Here is a 20,240-nt window from a genome sequence, read left to right as displayed (position 1 = left end):
GGTTAAATTTCTCGCCCAAGGACACATCGGACATGTAGCTGCAGGAGCTGGGGATCGAACCCCCGACCTTCAGGTTGAGAGAAGACCGACTCTACCACTGAACCACAGCTGTTTAAACTGTCTTCCTGCGTGATGATTTCTATTGTGTTCAGCTAAGTCTACAACGAGCAGTTTCTGTGCAGCTGTGTCGCTCTTTTAGTCTGTTTTCTCTTTGTGGAGTTTGCTCTCCTACTAGCTACAGTTCCCTAGTTTAGCTCTCAGCCTGCAGGGAAAGTTGTAAAGCACAGACTACTAGCCTGCAAGTTCTCTGCCCATCTCCGCTGGTCACTCTTTAACTTTAATATAGGACTTTTTCTATCAAAAGAGGCAAAGTTTATTTACGGAACAATATACCACTGTTTTCTGTAAATGCACCGGGACTGATCACCATGAAACCGTAAACTAAAGCTCTACAAGGCGTTTTAGCATGACATCGAGATCTTCACTGAGGAAGAGAGGAGAACTGGTAGACAGAAATGAAGGCAAGGAGAATGATTGCAGCTTTGTCTCTGAGAGTGAAATCTGTGAGTCTGAAATGTGAAACAAAGAAAATGAACAGAACAAGTGTTCCCTCTATAATTTAAATTTTTCATTCCTGTTATTGTATTCATTCTCAGACTTTTTTCCGTTGTTGCACGATCCTGGCGAGGTTGCCTGTTGTTTTTGGTTTGTGTGGAGTCTCGAGAGAAAGAGACAAATTTTAAAAATATGAATTTAATTTAACCGTTCAGTCGGTATGGATGCTGCGTAGAAACAATTAATCCTGTTTTAGACTTCCCCCCTCTGGATCTGAACATTACCGACTTGGATGAGCCTTTTTTTTTTTTCTCTTTCAGTTTTCTTCCGTTCTTTATTTGTATTTTTTGACAGAGTATAAGAAACACCCAAATGAGGTACTCGTGTTTTTATTTGCTTCTCTGTGCGGATTACACTCTGACACATCCTCCTCTCCTCTCAGCGGGGATGAACCGGAGCTGAACTCCGCTGCAGAGGTGAGGAAGCAAACAGAAAAAGAATAAGCCTCTAAAGCGGCCTGTCATCTCTTTTACACAATCCTTTTTTTCTCCTGCAGCTGCTCCCTTAAATACCCAGAATGCTCCTCACCGAACAGAAGCAGCAGACTCTTTAATGAACCCGCGGCTGGTTATCTTGTACTGGAGAGCTCAGCACATCAGTTACATCAGCTCAGTTTGGCGTCCTCCGTCCTGTTTGGGACTGAAACTACTTTGTCCTGGTTTTTTGCGACCCATTTGTCTTCCTCCCCCTCGATCTCGCCGCTTAACAAACGAGCCTGAGAGTTGCTGAGCTGTTCCTGCAATGGTGGCAGCGTCTCTCCGGGGTCACACGGGGAAGGGGGCGGCTTGGTGCGCCACGTTCTTGCTGACCTATTCACTACCTGCCTCCTAATGGGTCATATTTTAGCTCCTGTGGCGGTGACAAATGGCAGTGCTCTAAAAGCCCTGTCCGTGGTGCTGAAACTCGCTTGATCTATGACTGAGCGCCGCTGATAAATGCCTCCCATCAGTCTGCATGTGACGCCGATTCATCACCTCGCTCAGGTTTGTGTTGGGATCCATATTGGATTTTTAATGAAAGAGAATATAATGCAATTCAAAGTCAATGGGTTTGCCAATGCCTTTGAACTTTCCACGCACACCCATTAAGCACACACACACACACACACACAGGAGAACGCCTCACATGCTGGTCGTGACGTTCCCGATTGGATTGCACTTCCCTAACAGTGTTAGCGCGTCTGCCATGAAGGGCAGCTCCTGTAATCGTGTTTGTCTACAGCAGATCTCACATTTCTCCCGCTGTTCAAAGCGCACAAAAAAAGATTTACGAGCTTCATCCGTAACAATTAACATTCAGCATCCCACAGTTTCTTCGTTTCTGTGGGTGAGAGAAGAAAGCGTGCAAATGTAACACGAGAAGATAGAGTTATAAGACACCACACAGGTTTAATGAAAAATGTATTTGTTCATAAAATTGTTTACATTATAGTCGGAGTATTTTACACTAGACTAACACGTTTTTTTTTTCTGTTATAAACTATCTTCGCTCGGCACCGTTGAATGTAACACAGCAAAGAAAACGCTTTTTGCAGACAAGAAAGCCGTCTCAACAGAGTATTTCAGACAGAAGCGTTCCTGTGCTGTGCTTTACTCTGGTCGCACTGCATGAATGACGGGTCGCCACGTAGATTATAGTCCAGATATCTTCCTGGTTAAGCTTGTTATAATGACACAAGTTTGGAATACAAAACAGTCTCTGCGTTTAGCTGGTTGAGTAAATGTATACGAGCTGTCCTCAGCTGAGTTCAAGTGCAGACTGTCCCGTTGAAAGTTGTGAAAAGCGGGCACATAAATTACATCGTCCAGCGTCCGTCATTTGTTTAATCCCAAAGCGCTTTCCCAAACAGAACGTTCCTCACATTGAGCCTCCCTGTAAGTCTATCACAGTCGCCCTCACTTTCACCCCAGGTGCACCAAATTCCAGATAAGAAGAAGAAGAGGACGTTTGAGTGTCTGGAATCAGCAGTATTTCCCCCTGGTCCGCTATCAGTTTCCTGTAAAACACCTGGCTATACAGAGATGTGTAGATGACAGAGCAGGACACGGCAACAACGATAAAAATCACGGCACAGGAAGCCATCACCAAACTGTCCCAGTTCTGGAGTTTCTCCCTCGGGACCATTGCGTCCTTTGTGGTCACGTTGACACAGTCCCGGCTGTTCCCGGGCCGTCCTGCAGTGACCTCAACACAAATCTTGTATCTGGTGGAAGGCTTCAGCTGTTTGATGCGGTACTCTTTGACATCAGCAGGAAGCCTGGCTTTGAATGGCATCAAAAGGTGACTTCTGTCAGCTAAAATCGACCATTTGAGCTGCGATACCAAACCACCTGTACTCTCCCAGGAAACCATGACAGAGTGAGATTGGACTGATGTGATATAAACATGTAAAGGTCGATTAGAGGGCTGTGAAATGTGTCCGTCCACCGTAACCATCACAGACCTCAGATCTGCACCGACAAGATTGTGAGCGATGCAGGTGTATGATCCAGCTTCCTGCTCGGTGGCGTCATATATATCAAAGGTTCCCTCAGGATGCATGTAGTACTTATCAGAAACACTCCCAGGTAAGACCCTGTCACCTGATGGCGTCACCCAGTAGATCTCCGGCTCTGGTTCTCCAAACGCCCGACAGTGCATCGACACAGAGCTCCCTTTGACCACTCCGACTCGATCTGGGAGACTCGCGGGTGAGATGAGAGGAAGGCAGATCTCCGTCATCTCTCTGAAGTGCACCTCTCGAACGTGCTGGCCTTGATACTCCGGAGGCTCCACACAGAACAACGAGTCGGGCTCCATGAAGCGCACAGTCGTCCTGTTCATGTTGACCCAGCGGATAACGCAGTCGCAGCGGATTGGGTTGCTGTGCAGGCTGACCTCTCGCAGGTTGGTCAGGGACTCCACGGTGCTGTGGTGGATGGCGCTCAGAGCGTTGCTGTTCAGCATCAGAGTCTCCAGTCTGGGCAGCTTGTGGAAGGCTCTGGGGTGGATGTAGGACAGCCTGGGATTGTTGGTGGCCTCGATTTTTGTCAGCTCCGGCAAGTTGTTCAGGGCAAAACTGTCAATAGATATGAGCTCAGGCATGCTGTTGATGCCGAGCTCCTTCAGGTGCATCATGTCCATGAAGTCACCTCTCTGGATCCTCTCAATGGGGTTCTTATTTAAATCCAGAAACTTTAGATTCTGCACTCTTGATAAGGCTGCTCTTGGGACTCGATTGAGCAGGTTGTCAAAGAATGAGATGCTCTCCAAATTCTCAAGGCCTTCCAGAGCATTATCAGGAATTTCAGTCAAGTTCATCTTGGCGAGCACAAGGCTTTGCAGGTTATCCAGAGGTTTGAAGTTCATGTCCGACAGCTCCAGAATGGGGTTTTCTCCAAGCATCAGTATCTCCAGGTTGGGGAGTTGCTGGAACCACTGGCTGTCGATGCTTGTCAGTCGATTGGAGTTGAGATGAAGCCTTATCAGCTGGCTCAGACCCTGGAAAGCTTTGGGGCGGATGGAGTAAATTTGGTTGTGGTTGATGTAGAACTCCTGGAGGTTGGGCAGGAAAGCAAGGCAGCTGTCAGAAAGCTCCTGAATCCAGTTCTCCTCCATGTGGAGTGACAGCAGCTGGGGGAGCGGCCCCAGACAAACATCGCCCACAGAGGAGATGTTATTCTGGGACAAGTCAATCTCTGTGATGTTGTCCAAGTAATCCAAAGTTTTCTCCACTTTCATGATGTTGTTTGTCTGCAGCAGCAGCACCTGAGTGTCTGAGGGGAGTCTCTCTAGGAGCCCTGAGAGCCCCAAGTCATTACAGTCCACAGTGGCAGCCTCGGCGTACACAGAGCTGGGTGAGAACCAAGGTCGTATCTCACACCGACACAATGCCGGGCAGTGAGCGCCTCCCTCAGAGGCCAGAACAAAAGCCACCAGAGACAGCTCAGCCAGCAAACAAGCCACAACTGCTGTCTCCTTCATCTTGGCCTCGTATTCCCTTCAACCGGTAATTGGCCCTCGCGGAGTCAGCTGTTAGCGCTGTTAACTTCACAAATAAAAGCTCATTTGTTACTGTGGTAAGACAGAGTGGATTTCTGCTGACTCCTGGTCCCTGAAGCTTTGGCCGTGTTGTCTCTCAGCTCTTGGCACAGACAGGGCAACCTTTCAGTTCGACGTGTGCCAGGTTGTCACGCACACACGCTGCGATATGTCAAGGTCGATGTATCCTTCAGGGAGCGGTGATGCGCAGCAGAGGGGCGGTTGAGGAATGCTGCGACTCCGGCTGGCGACAAATCACTCCACCTTCCATCATTATTATCCTCCGTCGCTGTCAGCGGTGTCAGTTTCCATCTGGGGAGAAAGGAGAGAAAAAGGACTCATATCACTCGGTGCTGTAGAGAAATAAAAGCATTTTGACATTTAGGAATATTGAGACTTATTACATCCTTTCAGCCTCATTTGATTTTATCGCCTTCTTAGCACCATGGTAATCATAAGTCATGATTAACCTGACCTTGTGTATATTATTTGACAGAAACCAAAAAGAGGTACTTTTAGAGTCTTTTTATATCGCTGAAGGGCATGAGGACTTTGTCAGATGTTCTCAGTCAAAGCAGGGGAATAAAAGTGGCAGAAAAGTTTTTCGCTCTGAGGTGATGCTCAAAGAGGAGTAGGTTGATTCGAGAGGCAAACACTTCACATCCTCATGTTTTCCCCAGTGTTTTAATTACCAAAGCTTCTACCCTGCCTGAACCTCTCTTCTGTGGTGAACAATGCACCTGCTCACACTCATCACATCACCCACACAGCACAACAAGCAGACAGTTTGCTGCAGCTGATACACACAACCTCGAGGATTTGTACATTCACCAAAAATATCTGCTTGTTCCCTGCCTCGACTCCTCGGCTGCTTTTTTTTTTGCATAATTCATGAGGCGCTGAATCAATGTTGTTGGTGCAGGTGACAGGTCTACGGTGGGCTTTGCCTATGTCGACTGCACATATTGATGTTTTGATTAATTTGTGACCTTGAGTGCAGAAGCCACGGCTGAGTGTACAACAGTAGATGAAGCTGTCGGTGGAGTCTGGAGCCACCGGCTGCTGATGAGGACGAGCCGTGACACTTCATGCATATATTTGCTTGTTTATGGCAGACTGTGTGTGCAGGTTTGCAAACCTGAAAGAGTTCCTCTCACTTTATCCCCCCACCATGTCTGTCTTTTTTCACTTCTTGTCCAAGTAAAAACCAACACATCTCTGGATACTTTCTTTCCTCCCTGCACCGACTGTGCTCTCAGCTCTGAACCGATGAGTTCATTTTAAAGTTTTAAATGAAATGTGAAATCTTATTTTAAAAGGCTTAATACTTTCCTAAGAGCTCAATGCTGTAGCTTCCTTCAAACATGACTCCAACAGGAGGATTTGGTGTGTTTACTTGGACTATTTTCAGCTGAGGACGATTCTACATTTGGCACTTTAGGCTAAGGAATTAGATCTGAATTTTAACCATCAGGCTTTGCAAATCGACCAGACTCCATTGTTATAAACATACATTTTGCAGAACACAGGCGTTACTGGTCTTCTGCTGTTTCTGTTTGTTTTATGTCAAACGTTGGTGATTTAAATGTTGAGTTTGGCGCCCATCTGATTGGGGCAGCGACAGACGTTCACAGGCAACTCCCATAATCTTCAACCTTAAGTCTGGGTTTGGTAGCCCTGAAAAGAGCTACAAAACTTCAATGCCTGTGGATAAAATAAGCATTTTACTCTTTCCCAGAACTACTGGTAATGTTGTGAGACACTTAGAATAACAATCGGAGCATATCAGGGACAAAAACATCATCTTTAGGAGGATAAACTGTTGCCCCAAATCTTCACATTGCAGCCATTGTAGCGTATATCCTGCTGACTGAAGTAAAGCTGCTGGAGCAATTACAATATTTTTTACAACTATAAGACATTTAGACTCTCAAATATATTTAAATAGTTCCAGGATTAAAAAATAACCAAAGTCCCCAACCCTGCAGGAAGCGTTTGTTGTTCCTACATATTCACAAACAGAAAGCACTAACAACATCAGAGAATCTTTTTTTTGGTCTAGCGTAGGTTGTCAAAGGTTCTGACTGATTATATCGTGTATCGTGTATTTATAGATTTGGATCCAAAAAGGCTTGTTTTGGTAGTTTTGGAAGCCAGTGACAAACTGTTTATTTTTTCATAAAGTTTAGAGGACTTAAAGGAAGAATGAGTGACTTTTTGATCCAGTAGATGTCGCCCTTGAGCTCCAGCATAAAACTATAACAAACTGCTGTTTGGCCACGCCTCCTCCATACTGAAGCCTCCTCTCTCCTCCAGAGACACACCTCCAACCCCCCTCAATTTATCAATTAGAACGCACCATAATTAAGCACCATTAAGCTCAGGCGGCGGACAAAATTGTCCTCGGCTCGAGTTGTAATCCCCGTGTCCTGCATTGTTGTGTTAGCATGCTAATGTTAGCGCTCTTTAGTTAGCTCGTAGCTTCACATTGCATGTAAACTGACACAGAATGACGGAGATCTAAAAACTCTTACTAACATCCAAATAATCAGTGAGTATGTTCTTCTTCTCTCTAGTCCTTGACTAAAACAGCTTTTATACACAAGGGGAGGAGCCGGCCGTCCCGTCCATGTAAACACGGCGCTGACAACAACACAGCCAGCGGGACTCGAGCTTCTCACTCACTGTAGACAGTCATGACTCAAAGAGACATTTACACAGGATAGACTGGATTTATGATATATTTATGTGGATCATGTCGATAATTTTTCCTTCAAGCAGAAAATTGTGTCTCAAAAGTAGAATTACCCCAGGCCCTTATTGTTGCTGATTGTCTTTTAATCATACATCATTTTTGAATTCAAGACTCATAATTGAGCATGTTTCATCTTGTTTTCTTTTGTTAAGTCTTTGAGTGCTTCCGCCATCCCTCTCTCTCCTCAGCCATCTGCGCAAGCCACCACAAACACTTTCATCCAAGCAGCTCGCTGACAACAACGTTAGCACAAATCAATCTCCCTTAACAACACACAACTCTTCACTCCACATATAATTAGGAGAGATTGGATGCATCGTGGACCCTTTCTTCCTTCACATTTGCGTCTTATTATCTCTTCATGGAGGAACACTTTATATGACTCGTTTCCGTTTGCAGAGTGTTCCCTCGCTCGTCTTTGTTTTGCTCTTATGCAACCAATCAAAAGCCCCGCAGGCGTCTCTCTCTCCACAGAGGCCGTTTGGTATCTGACGTTACAGTATTATGTAAATGTTTCTCCTCCGAGATGGGAAACAACTCGTTTATGTACAGTGTTTAGGTAACAGCAAAAAAACAAGTCATATGCTAATGGCGGGTGCATGGCGTGAATGTTAAATGGAGTGTTTAATAGTGGATGTTTTTCTCCTTCGGTTGGCGAGCGTGCTCTCGGGAGACGACGCGCTACGCTAATTTAATTTCTCCTGTTTACTTCCGCGATGCTTGTGCACTCATTTCCCTCTTTTTACTTAACAATGAGAGCCGGCAGTGACTCTACACACTTCCTCCATCATGCGCACACACACACACACACACACACACACACACACACACACACACTCACGCACACACACACACACACGCACACACACACACACACTCTCTCTCTATCTCTCTCTCTCACACACTCACACACACTCCCTCTCTCTCTCTCACACACACACACACACACTCTCTCTCTATCTCTCTCTCACACACACACACACACTCTCTCTCTATCTCTCTCTCACACACACACACACACACTCTCTCTCTCTCTCACACACACATACACACACACACTCTCTCTCTCACACACACAGTCTCTATCTCTCTCTCACACAAACACACACACATACCCTCTCACTCTCTCTCTCTCTCACACACACACACACACACTCTCTCTCTCTCACACACACACACTCTCTCTCTCTCACACACACACACTCACTCTCTCTCTCTCTCACACATACACACACTCTCTCTCTCTCACACATACACACACACACACACACTCTCTCTCTCATAGATCCAGGTACTAGGAAAGAGTAGACTAGCGGCTGGTAGGGAGCAAGCCCTCACATAGTTCTAGGAAAGAGTAGACTAGTTAACTAATGGGTGGTGAGCTTCCGTTAGCTATAGGAAAGTTATTCACCCCTTTATGCATGTCCAGGACATGTTACACCGTCCTGTCTCCATGACAACAGTCTGTTGACAAGGTCCGCTCTATGACCAACACTGCTCCATTACTTTTTACTGCATGTTTTATATTTGAGATGGTTTATTTCCCGATCAGACACGGAGCGAGGAGGATGTTTGTACAAGACACGATCAGTAGGAGACAAACTACGGGGAATATCAAACATTTGGAAAAGAGCGCCGGTGACGTCAACAGCACATAAAAAGGTGAAGAACTCGAAACAAAGACGTTGGGCGCCGCCTGCTGCTGCAAATGCTCTACTCATTGAAAACAATTGAAAAAGGTGTTGGTGTTTAGAAAAGAAATGCTAGGTAGACACAGGGCCTCACGTTAAGACTCCACTTCTTCAGGTGAGGACGCTAGGCATCACGTTGGAGCTGCTTGATGGTAGCATTTAATAAAACTTCAGACTAAAAGACGTGTACTAACAGGACCCAGGTTTAAAAATACTGGACTTTCCCTTTAACAAAAGAAAACCATGTCAGCAGGATTTTATCTGAGCTCCACTCGCCTCACACCCACTTGACACCCTGACCCCCACAGCTCCACGCTCTCCTGACCTCCGAGGTCACAGGTTTAAGATTCTGCCTTTCTTTCAGAGGAAGAAGTGATTTCTGCCGAGGGGAACGTCCACTCGATCTGGCCGTGGGTTAAGCTGTTCACTCTGCACATGCAGCACTCAGAGACACTCCAGCCCGGAGAGAGCGAGAGTGTGCTGTTGATGAAAGAAGTATTTAGTAATGCGTAATACGACCTGCACACAGACCTGAGAGCAGCGCTGTTTAACCCCGCAGGACTGCCAGCCCAAGCACTTTTTTAAGTGCTGAGTATTGACATTCAGTAAAAGGATTAAAGCAGCACAAATGTAAAATATTTATGTATATCTTATACAGCAGACAGAGAGAGGGAGAGAGGGGGGGCGAGCTCTCAGGGCGCTGCCGTCCTAAAGTGGCAGACGTCTCATAAAGTGCTCCCTCTCTTCCATGTTTTATTCAGCACACACTGATACACAGAGCTGCACGTACGCCGCCGCCACTAACACTCTGAAACTGCCGTCAGCTTCAATGACACCAGACTTCAATCCCTCCATCATTTTGAGGCTTTAATTTCAACTGAACTGGAAATGCTTGATTCTTTTAAACCCGTAAGAGAAAATGTCACCGGAATGTGGACCGCAGTTCCTGAGACGTTTGGCATTTTGGAGCTCTAACGCCTTTCACCTAAAGCATCGACTGTTAGAGATCCCATACCTTTTTGTGTTCTGGTATTCCTGTCACAGCCGGGGGTTTGAAGTCAAACAACGAGCTGTCAGTGAGGGCGCTTTGGGATTTCACAGGACGGCCAAAAGTGCGAGACTCTGGCTTTTTTTATTTATTTTTATTTTTTAGGCTTTTTTTTCCTCTATTGGAGGGGACAGCCAAAGAGAGACAGGAAACCCCGGGAGGAGAGAGCGGGGGACTACGACATGCAGCAAAGGGCCGAGGTCGGATCAGAACCCACAGACGTTGCGACGAGGAGCACAGCCTCCCACATGGGCCGTGTGACACAACCGCTAGGCTATCAGCGATCCAGATTTGAAACCACTGTCAGTTAAAGTGATACTCATATATATGTTCAGACTAGAAATGCCAAATTTTCAGACCTCTGACCCTCCTCTCAGACCTGAGACCTCTGACCCCTGACCCTCCTCTCTGATCTCTGACCTCCCCCGTCGGAGAGGAAAAACTGTATATTTCACTTCCGCAGTGAGAGAAGAAATCATTGAAATGAGCTCATGTGCTTTTAGTGCTCAAGGACATCTCAGGCAGCAGATCTCAACTTCAATCCAATTTATTCTCAAAGCGCTCTCCGTGCTGCTCCCAACAAGATTTTAAAGTAAAACTTCATCCTTTTTATCTGCAAAGAGCGTCTGCAGCTAGTCACCGTTCTCCATTTGTCCAAATTAGTTTCTGCTGTCAGTGCGAACGCTGCAGGGATTTCTTTTTCTTTTACCTTGACCGCAATCTTTGTCTCACCTTAACCTTAAGCTGGGTTTTTTTTTTTGTGCCAAATCCTAATGAAACCGTAACCATGGTGATATATTAGGTCCTGGATGCTACAAAGAAGATGTGTTGTATCCTGTCTCACCTCAGCGGGTGTGTTTAAGGTTTCTCACATACTAATTAAACTGTAACCATGGCGATAAATACAGTCAACATGTGGAAACATGGATGCTACAACAAGAATGCATTGTGCCTTATTACTAATTAATCTAGGAAACTAAAAGAGGAGAAAATTATTCCAAGACTGAAGCGCCAAAAACCGCAGTTCCTACAGCTGCCACTAGAGGCTGTGTTCAAAAGTGAGTAACTCCCCTGTGGTAACCTCCGGCGTCGAAAAATGAAGCCAATGAGGAACTGAAAAATCCTGCAGTTCGTCGAGTGTCCACTAGAGGCTGGCTGCAGAAGCACAGGAAGTCACATACACACCCATTCTAAAAAGCCTGTTTTTACAGCAGAGATTAACATGTTTACAGCCTGGTTCAAAAAACCAAATAGGTCTGATTAGCTCATGTCTCGATCGACACACACTGTACGGGGGTGAATGTTTTGATGACTCATCCGTTTTGATTTGATGAAGGATAAGAGTTATTCACAATAAGGCGTGTAGCTGACCTGATTGACAGGTGGGTGCGGTGTAACGGTTTGTCAGGAGTCTTAAAATCCATCTCAGCTTCAGCTCTCAGCCTGTCGTTAGGTTGGGTTAGAGAGAATAAAGACTCGAGACTCGTGTAGCCTCATGGTCATTAATATTTAAGGTAGAAAGCGTCCGTGTTGTCGTCTTTATTCTGAACAACTTCTTTTCAAAATAAGCTTTCAAACGCTCGTCTCTCTGCAGCTGCCAGCGAGCAGAGTTTCCTCATCATTGCCGGTTTGAAGGAACATGTTGATCCGTCACAGAGCGAGGACGTACTAATTAAAAAAAAAAAAAGCCAAGAGGGAACAAACTTGTCAGTAGAAGAGGATTATTTTCTCCACCTGCTCTGCTGAGAGCTCAGTACATCTTCACTTCAGCGGAGTGAGAGAGAGAGAGAAGCACGGTGTGATGTCATCAGAGCGCAGATGGTTTCCTCTCTGAACACACAGAGCTGAGTGCTTCAAGATGAGAGGGAGGCAGGCGTGCAGAGGACACCATGTCCGTGTTTCAAAGATGATGCTACACCACTTTCACTCTTTTTTTAAAGCAGTTTGAGTAAAAACAAAGTGCTCTTGTGAAGAAAACTTTTAAACCTCGGCCACCTTTACACCTTTATACCTGCTGTAAAGACCCTGACACACCAAGCAGACGGCAAAGACCTAGTGGAGACGAAGCCAAAAAGTTGCACAAAGACTAGAGCCGACGGCCAACCACCACGTACGTTCTGCTTATGTGTGAGAGGAAATAACTCTCCATACCAGCAGGTGGCGGTAGTCCGTTGTTATGATACGAGAAGACCATTTTCACACCGCTGTCGGTCACCACTCGTATTATAGGTATCCTACTAATGGAGAATAATGTCTGATGAAAAGTTGAAAATGGCGATGGCGTTGTCAGCCCTTGGTCTTTTAGTGGAAAAAGAAAAGAAGAGGCGGAGGAGACAAATAAGGAGAAACCGCACTAATGGGTGAAAGCATGGATACTACAGCGGCATGCTCAAGGGGCTTTCCTGAACCTGTGTCGAGAGCTGGAGAGAAATTAAACCTCTGAACAGCCAATCAGAGAGATTCCTTTCACCGACGCTGATTCAACATGTCAAATCGGCCAAAAAAAGGCCAACAGGTAGCAACAGAGCCGAACTTACCGCAAAAACTAGGGCGACAACCGCTCACCGACGGTCCAATAGACCAACGGCTGTTAAACGGGCCGGGATGGCTGAAAAAAAATCCTTTGTGGGAAATAACCCAGATCAGAGTAGATCAGCTGAAGTAGTTTTTGTCACTGTGAGGCTCAGATTGTTATTCTAAGTGTCTGACAATGTTCATTAAGGGCGCACTCACACTAGGCCAAGTTGTCCCGGTAACGTACTGAAGCACGATTGCCCCCCCCCCCCCCCTCCTCTTCATTCCCCCGCCGGCCTGCACTCACACTGCTCCAGGACTAACCGGGCCTGAGCACAGTTACCTCTTGTACAGAACGTCGTGTCTGACAAGTTGTCCCATACCGTGCTGACACAGTAAACAAAGGAAAAAACGGAGGACGTCCAACTAAAGGCAGCACCTCCGAGGTCGTCCATGGGGCGGAGCTACTCGCACAAAGTCACAAAAAACAGAAACAGCCTTGAGGTGACTCTCTTGAAACCTACAGGATATTTCAACATGGTGTGTTTCTTCTCACAGGAAGAGACGATTCTTTCAACCAATCAATGGACTGCAGTGTGTCTAGCTCCGCCCTTTAGGGTCGGATCGGTACGGTTGGCACATCAACAGAAGGGTAGCAAAAAAGTAGTACAGTACAGATCGGGTATTTTGGTACCATTCCCAACTTGAACCGAGCGGTCCGGAAAAAATATCAACAATAAAGGGAAAAAAGGCTTTAAAATGCTGCTCGTTTAGAGGAAAGAGCCGGCACGTTGGCGACTGACACTTCACTAACAGACATTAAAATCGAGCGCTTCATCACTTTCAAGCTGGTAAAGGTGGCACTATTTCCCCGCTTTGAATCTTTTAGTTAATCCACTCCGACAGCTTCCTGCGCTGTATGAACTAACGAACGGGTCAACTGTCAGAAAAAATGGATGAAAGACAAAAACTTCCCTTGGATGTAAACTTCAATAGCACCTCTTGTTCTGGAGCTTGTCGACAGTAAGGAGGATGACAGCGTGAGAGATGATGAGACGCTCTACTGTAACAGACACAAATGCGTGCTGCTAGCTAACAAAGAGCAACTAAGATGTTGTTTGTAATGAGAGCCGGCTGCTACATCCAGTCTCTTCAAAGCCACCAGACTCCATTGATGAAACTGTCTTTTACCTCACAGGAGTTGATGATCTACTGCCGCCAGGTAGTAGATCATCATGTGTTGTGTCGGATCCAAAGCAAAAGTAAAGAATACCAAAGTCACACTATAACCAAACAAACCCTCTTATAGGGCTTTAACACTTGCAGAACAACTCCTGATATTTCCAGTTTGAGCGTCATGTTTGAACACAAACAGCTGAATGTTTCTCTCTTCACTCGGAGTTTCTCCTCCAGCCTCCTCGTATTTATTCTGCAGGAAGTCAGAGTGAGCTGATGTGAGAACGCAGCAGGATATAATGAGGAGAATTCACATGGAGCGAGTGGGGGGGGGGGGGGGGGGGGTGGTGACGTTTATTCCCTGTGATCGCTGCACGACCATAGACTGTATGCATGCCACCTCTACCATCTCTGTGCTCTAATGAACCTGCTGCATTATGTTTCCTGTTCTCCAGTGTGTTCTTCTCCACTCTTTAGTTCAGATTGGGATTCTGTTAAACTAAACATAGCACTGATACAAAGACACATATTCTCATTATAGCTTTGCGACATGCGCTACAGACAGTGCTCAGTCAGAGCGCCCTCTGCTGGACAAACTATGTAATGACACCGTTGTAAAATCACCCTTTGCATCGGTTTCTGCATTAGATGTTCAGGTTACGACACTCCAACAGGTAACAATATAATCAGGCTGACTTTGACGCTAACGCTGGCTCTCGCCCCTGCTGTTTTAGAAGCTAAAGTAAATGAGTAAATAAATGAATGGCAGTGAATGATTTAAAGTCAATACGTTAATTGTAATCATGCTCATGTTGACGCCGGTGTCTTTAGGCTTCCTGTTTCCTCGCCTTCCTTTAATTGATTTCTCTGGCTGTTATTGGCATGAAACTGACACCACCCTAATAAGATCAACATTTCTACACTCTCTTCTTCCCACCATCCCTCCTCACTGCATGCACTATTGATTTCCCATTAAAACCAGTCCCATGTGAGTCCCTTCCCCCAATTTGTTTCCTCCTCCTCTCACCACACGCGCTCCTCGTTAGCATCACAAAGTTAGCCTCCTCTCCCATGAGTTGCACGCCTCTCTTTAATCAGCCGCTCGTCTACTGTTAATTAGCCTAAACACACACACACACACAGCGTGACAGAGTGACCTCTGTTTGTTGGTTCACGGCGGTACATGTGTAGAGCTGCAGTCACTTGTGTGTTCAGTGTGGAGGAGGAAGCAGCAGATGGGTTTTTATATCCACACTGGCAGGTCAGAGCGGGGCTGTGTTACATCCTCAGTCTCGGTGTGTGGATGTGTTGGCTACAGAAGAAACGACTTGTGTCACAGAAAAAACTCAACAGAGACAAAATTAACTCTAGAGGACACAAAAATAAAACTTAGCGGGCAGCTGTCTGAATTGGCTGCAAGTGGCGGCAAATGCTTCCAATCATGTTTCCTCCACTTAAAGTCGTGGTTTTTGTCCCTGACAGGCTCCGGTTGTTATTCTAAGTGTGTGACCACATCATAGAAATTATCCATACAGAGAGACCTCTATCATACAGAAGAAGATGATTATTTTAACTGGAAACAGCTGTTACATTTTACTTGCAGCACAAGGGAGTCGTTGCTCTACCTCCATCTCAAATAGTTAATTTTTATTGTGTTATTTTGTGACTTTCATGTTTATCTAGTTATCTTCAATACTGCACAATATTTCTTTAACACAAAATGGATATTTCATCATGCCTATGAACCCCTCTATTTCAGCCCTGCTCAGAACAGGCTGTTTCTGTGTCTGTACCTTTAAATATGTAAATGAGCTGTGTCTGACCACACCCCCTCTCTGGAAGGGTTTGGGTGGCTCTGGCTTTCTCGCTCCATGTCCTATTGTTTACGGTGAGAAGGCAGACTCAGAGGGCAGAACAAACACCTAGCTGTGGGAGTGTCACCCACCTGGGGGAGGGGTTACTGCCCTTTGTGATGTCATGAAGGGAAAATCTCCAAACAGCCAGTTTGAGCACACATTTTCTGAAAAGTGGAGCAGTTAAAAGACGGAGAGGATGGACTTTTCTCATCATTGGGGGGTTTGTAGACAGACTAGAGACACATGTTAGAGTAAGAGGAACATGGAGAAGAGTATTTTAGATAATATGTGACCTTGTGAAAAATAAGTACAGATGTCAAGTAGTGGTTCAGCAGAATAATCTGGACTGGTTTCTGTCAAAGTCTCGTCCTATAGTCAACTTTAAAATTGAAATGAAAAACCAGAGCTGCATCTGCAATAACGACGTCTGTGCTTTTGCTGTTGGGTTTTTTAACCTTCTTAATGAATCCAATAGATATAAATTCAATACATTACTTCTGCGCTTCACAACAGATTTCACAACAAATTTAATTGGCCGCAGCTTCTCTGCAGGACAGGCTTTTATCCCTGTGCTGTTTCAGATGAAAGCTGCAGGCAAACAGGTGGATCTGAATAGCTGCAATCAAATCCAATGAATGCTTTCATGGTGAACCTGAAGGGCGACAGAGTCCTCGACAAACCTTATTATTCACGTCTGATCATATATAAATATATGAGATGTACGGATTACTTCTGTCAGAAATAATTCCACTTTACGTTGAAACCACAGACTGCACCGCACCCACCTGTCAATCAGGTCAGCTACACGCCTTATTGTGAATAACTCTTATCCTTCATTAAATCAAAACTGATGAGTCATCAAAACATTCACCCCCGTACAGTGTGTGTCGATCGAGACATGAGCTAATCAGACCTATTTGTTTTTTTGAACCAGGCTGTAAACTTGTTAATCTCTGCTGTAAAAACAGGCTTTTTAGAATGGGTGTGTATGTGACTTCCTGTGTGTCTGCAGCCAGCCTCTAGTGGACACTTGAGGAACTGCAGGATTTTGCACTTCCTCATTGGCTTCATTATTCAAAACCGGAGGTTGCCGCTTGGTTTCTGCCCCATGAAAAATGCAGAAGACTCCAGATTTGTCTGATTTTCATGGATTAAGAATATAAAACATCTAAAATGTGCTCTTTGAATAAATTAGTTTGGCTGAAGCTGCTGTTAGTTTTTGTTAAGTTTGTTGATGTCTTAAGACTGACAGCACTCAGTAGCCTGCAGAAATATTGAAGACGGATAGTTTAGGAGGTCTGAATCCATTTCTGAGACGATCATACATCATAATTCATGGGACAAATGAGTTTATATCACTATTTATTACACACTGTATTTGTTTTCTGAGAGATTCTCCCTCAAGCACCCAGCGAAGAAATGGAGGAAATATTACAGTTTGGGAGAAAAGAAAATCATAAATCTCATTAAAAGCAACAACAGACTTCCAGCGAATATTGTTCTTGCAGAGACTGCAGACAAAAGACATGATTATTATTGGAGGACACCAAGGTCATATTGTCTGTGCTTTGTCAGAATAAGTTAAGGACCAGATCCTGCTGGTTGGTTTTAAACATTTGAACATATTTTGTTCTTAATGAGGTGGATACCTGCTGTTGTTCTTTTAGACTGAGTGTTCCTGAATGTGACATTTTAGTCCAAACTGATTTGAAACATCATGAGATGCAAAGATGTATTTTGAGCAACAGTTTAAAGGTCCAATCAGTAAGATGTGTAGTGAGTGAAATTATAAAGGTACCTTACTATATGATCAGACATTAAGGAAACATGCTATGTTGAAGTGCTGGCTTCTCTGACAACAATGCAGCAGCCAGTATGTCCTCCTTCTAACTTTAGATTCTGGTCCTGAATGCTCTGGATTTGTTTGGAGGTAGGCGGTTTTAAGGCACCCCCACATGGCAGTTTTTGATGCCCCTTGGTTTGCCAGATATGAGACCAGTTATCAGGTCAAACCAACAGGTGTTGCAGCGATGGAAGCGGTATAAATGTTGAACTTTTACATATATGCTCAAAGCATGAAAATCCAATACACACAAGATAAATAAGAGTTATCACAATACCAGAATTTTACACTTGGACATGAGTTAAGTAAAAATCGAGCGATATCGATACCTGTTTCATTACCACGGCAACAGAAATACAAGTCCTAGGCACCCAATATTGGGTGATTTCTTGTTTACAATTACCAAAAATTGCAGACAAACTCCTGCACACACAAAAAACAGTGTCGGTGTTAGCTTGCCAAGCACCTGCCTGATGAAACGCATGTTATTGTTTTTAAGTTTCAGTACTTTTCTAAACCGTCGATCAGTTTTTAACCAAGTGGTGTCAAAGTGTTGATCTTTTTGACAACCTTAATAAACATACAGGAAGTTGGTTGTGCTAGAAGCAGCCTGGGAGACAGTGGATGTTCTGTTCCTGCATTTTCATTATCTTGACTCTATTCTTGTGTGTTTGTGCTTCGTGGTTCTTTAAGGGAGTAAATATGCAGAGAAAATGGACTGCTGTTGATGCATGTGATGAAAGCGAGGATGAACGTTGACGTATGACTTGTGGAGCTGCGTCTTTAAACTCTCATCCGGTCTGACACTGCTGCATGTTGACGTGAGGAAAACGGAGTTTGTGTTCCAGGCTTTTAACACTGACCCTCGTTTAGCCTGGGCGGAAAAATGTAATGAATTTAAACGCTTACAAACGACTTTCAGTGCACGGCTGTTAATTATGAGCGAGGCTGAATCACAGCAGGAGGGAGGGGAGGGGAGGGGAGGGGAGGGAGGGAGGGAGGGAGGGAGGGGAGGGAGACGGGGGTTCTGGTAAATTAAGCAGGCAGTGGTGGGAACGTCTGTCCTCCTGTTAGAGCAGATCACCCTGCAGCCAAATCCTGCTAAACTCTCTCTGCACCCGGCTGAATATAAACACCGCTGCTCTCTCTCTCTCTGTCTGACTCATGATGCCACATCACATAGCAGCAGCAGCAGCAGCAGCATACGCCGTCTGTTCACACCTGCTCCAACCAGAGCTGACGAAGCCCGGATACTTTCACCTCGTTAGCACTCTCGAAGCAGCCATGGCGGTGGCTCTGCTTCCTCAGGGACATTGTCGCCTCTTAATTTGATCCCCTCCTCATCGATTTAAGGCTGCCTCAGGACTTTTGTTGCATGTCATCCTTAAATCTTTCCCTCATTTGATCGCTTAAAACAACTAAATTGCCTCCTCTTCCCTCCCTCCTCCTTTTGCGTACGGTCTTGTTGCACATTATGCCTCTCTCTGACTTCAGGGGATGAACCTGTGGAGTGACACTGACTCCAGCATCATTTCCTCTCTCGCTCTCTGAAGCGAACTGAAGTGAGAAAGCTGCGGAAACAGTTGCTCTGCAGAACAACACGAGGACTGTGAGTGCGGAGCTGCAGCGTTAAAACCTGTGACGAACACAAAAAAAAAATCCCCCCCAGCTCCTGTTTTCTTATTCCCCTCAGCTGTCAGAACCGCAGGCTGAGCCGCCACAGACGCTCAAGGACTACCGCAGTCCTCCTCATACACACACACCCACACACACACTCCCACACACACACACACACACACTCCTACACACACACACACACACAAGTCATACAGCGATGAAACACTCACCAGTAGAAGCAGCATCCATCACGTCCCATGCAGCAGCAGATATTCAGCAGGTATTCCTGGCATGACTGCAGAAGCCCTGAGCGTGTGTGTGTGTGTGTGTGTGTGTGTGTGTGTGTGTGTGTGTGTGTGTGTGTGTGTGTGTGTGTTTCCCTCTGTTCGTGTGTGTGTTTTAATTAAAGCACACAGCGATACATGTTAACATCCAGCAGAAGCGGCAGCAGCAGCTATTTTCCAGTTTTTTCCTCGAGTATCTCCAAGAACCAACGTCTTCTCTGTTTTCAGCTCAGAAGCTACAGAGCGATGTGGAGAGAGAGGGAGAGGAGGGGGGGGTGAGAGACAGAGAGAGAGAGGGAGAGAGAGAGAGCGAGCAAGGGAGAGAGATGTGGAATTAAAAGGAGAGAGGAGAGAGAGATACAGAGAATGAATGACAGGTTGTGTTTGTCGTTCCTCCATCCTGCCTCTCTCTCTCCTCTGCTGTTAGAGAGGAGATCATCCATCACTCTATTACACACACACACACACACACACACACACACACACAAAACCACACACACAAAACCACACACACACAACACTCAGTACGAATGCACACACACACTTTGATATGTTCCAGTTCCCCAGAGAGCGGCCAATGAGTGCTCAGCTCTGCAGCTGTGGGTGAGTCCAATTGGCTAAGCAAGCTGTCAATCAGCCATGGTCCCCCTGTATCCCCACGGCAACGGAGAGGAGGGGATGGTGGTGGTTTGGGTTGAGGGTGGTGTTAGGATTTAAAAGAAGATGAATAAGAGAGCTATACTGTACGAGGTAGATGAGAGGAAGAAGAAGATGGTGACGCTGAAGGAGAAAAGAAGGAGGTGATGGAAGTGATTTTTCCC

The 20,240-nt window shown here is 45.5% G+C and overlaps 2 protein-coding genes across 3 annotated transcripts in view; one reads left to right on the top strand and one right to left on the bottom strand.

The window, feature by feature from the left end:
• immp2l (inner mitochondrial membrane peptidase subunit 2) overlaps positions 1–20,240 on the top strand; it is a 117,746-nt gene that overhangs the window by 76,802 nt on the left and 20,704 nt on the right. The window lies entirely within an intron of this gene.
• LOC132973543 (leucine-rich repeat neuronal protein 3-like) lies at positions 1,979–20,183 on the bottom strand. The gene is made up of 2 exons (XM_061037073.1): positions 19,366–20,183; positions 1,979–4,947 (listed from the first exon to the last, which is right to left on the bottom strand). The coding sequence occupies exon 2, from the start codon at positions 4,576–4,578 to the stop codon at positions 2,473–2,475; it is 2,106 nt and encodes a 701-aa protein (XP_060893056.1). The 5' UTR covers positions 4,579–4,947; positions 19,366–20,183; the 3' UTR covers positions 1,979–2,472.

The sequence above is a fragment of the Labrus mixtus genome, chromosome 4 (assembly GCF_963584025.1).
Source record: "Labrus mixtus chromosome 4, fLabMix1.1, whole genome shotgun sequence".
Lineage (NCBI taxonomy): Eukaryota > Metazoa > Chordata > Actinopteri > Labriformes > Labridae > Labrus > Labrus mixtus.
Note: the sequence above shows the minus strand (reverse complement) of the source record. Positions and strands in the feature narration are given on the sequence as shown.

What these genes read in the sequence shown, in the direction of transcription:
- LOC132973543 (XM_061037073.1), bottom strand. Translation starts at nt 4,578, where the DNA reads ATGAAGGAGACAGCAGTTGTGGCTTGTTTGCTGGCTGAGCTGTCTCTG.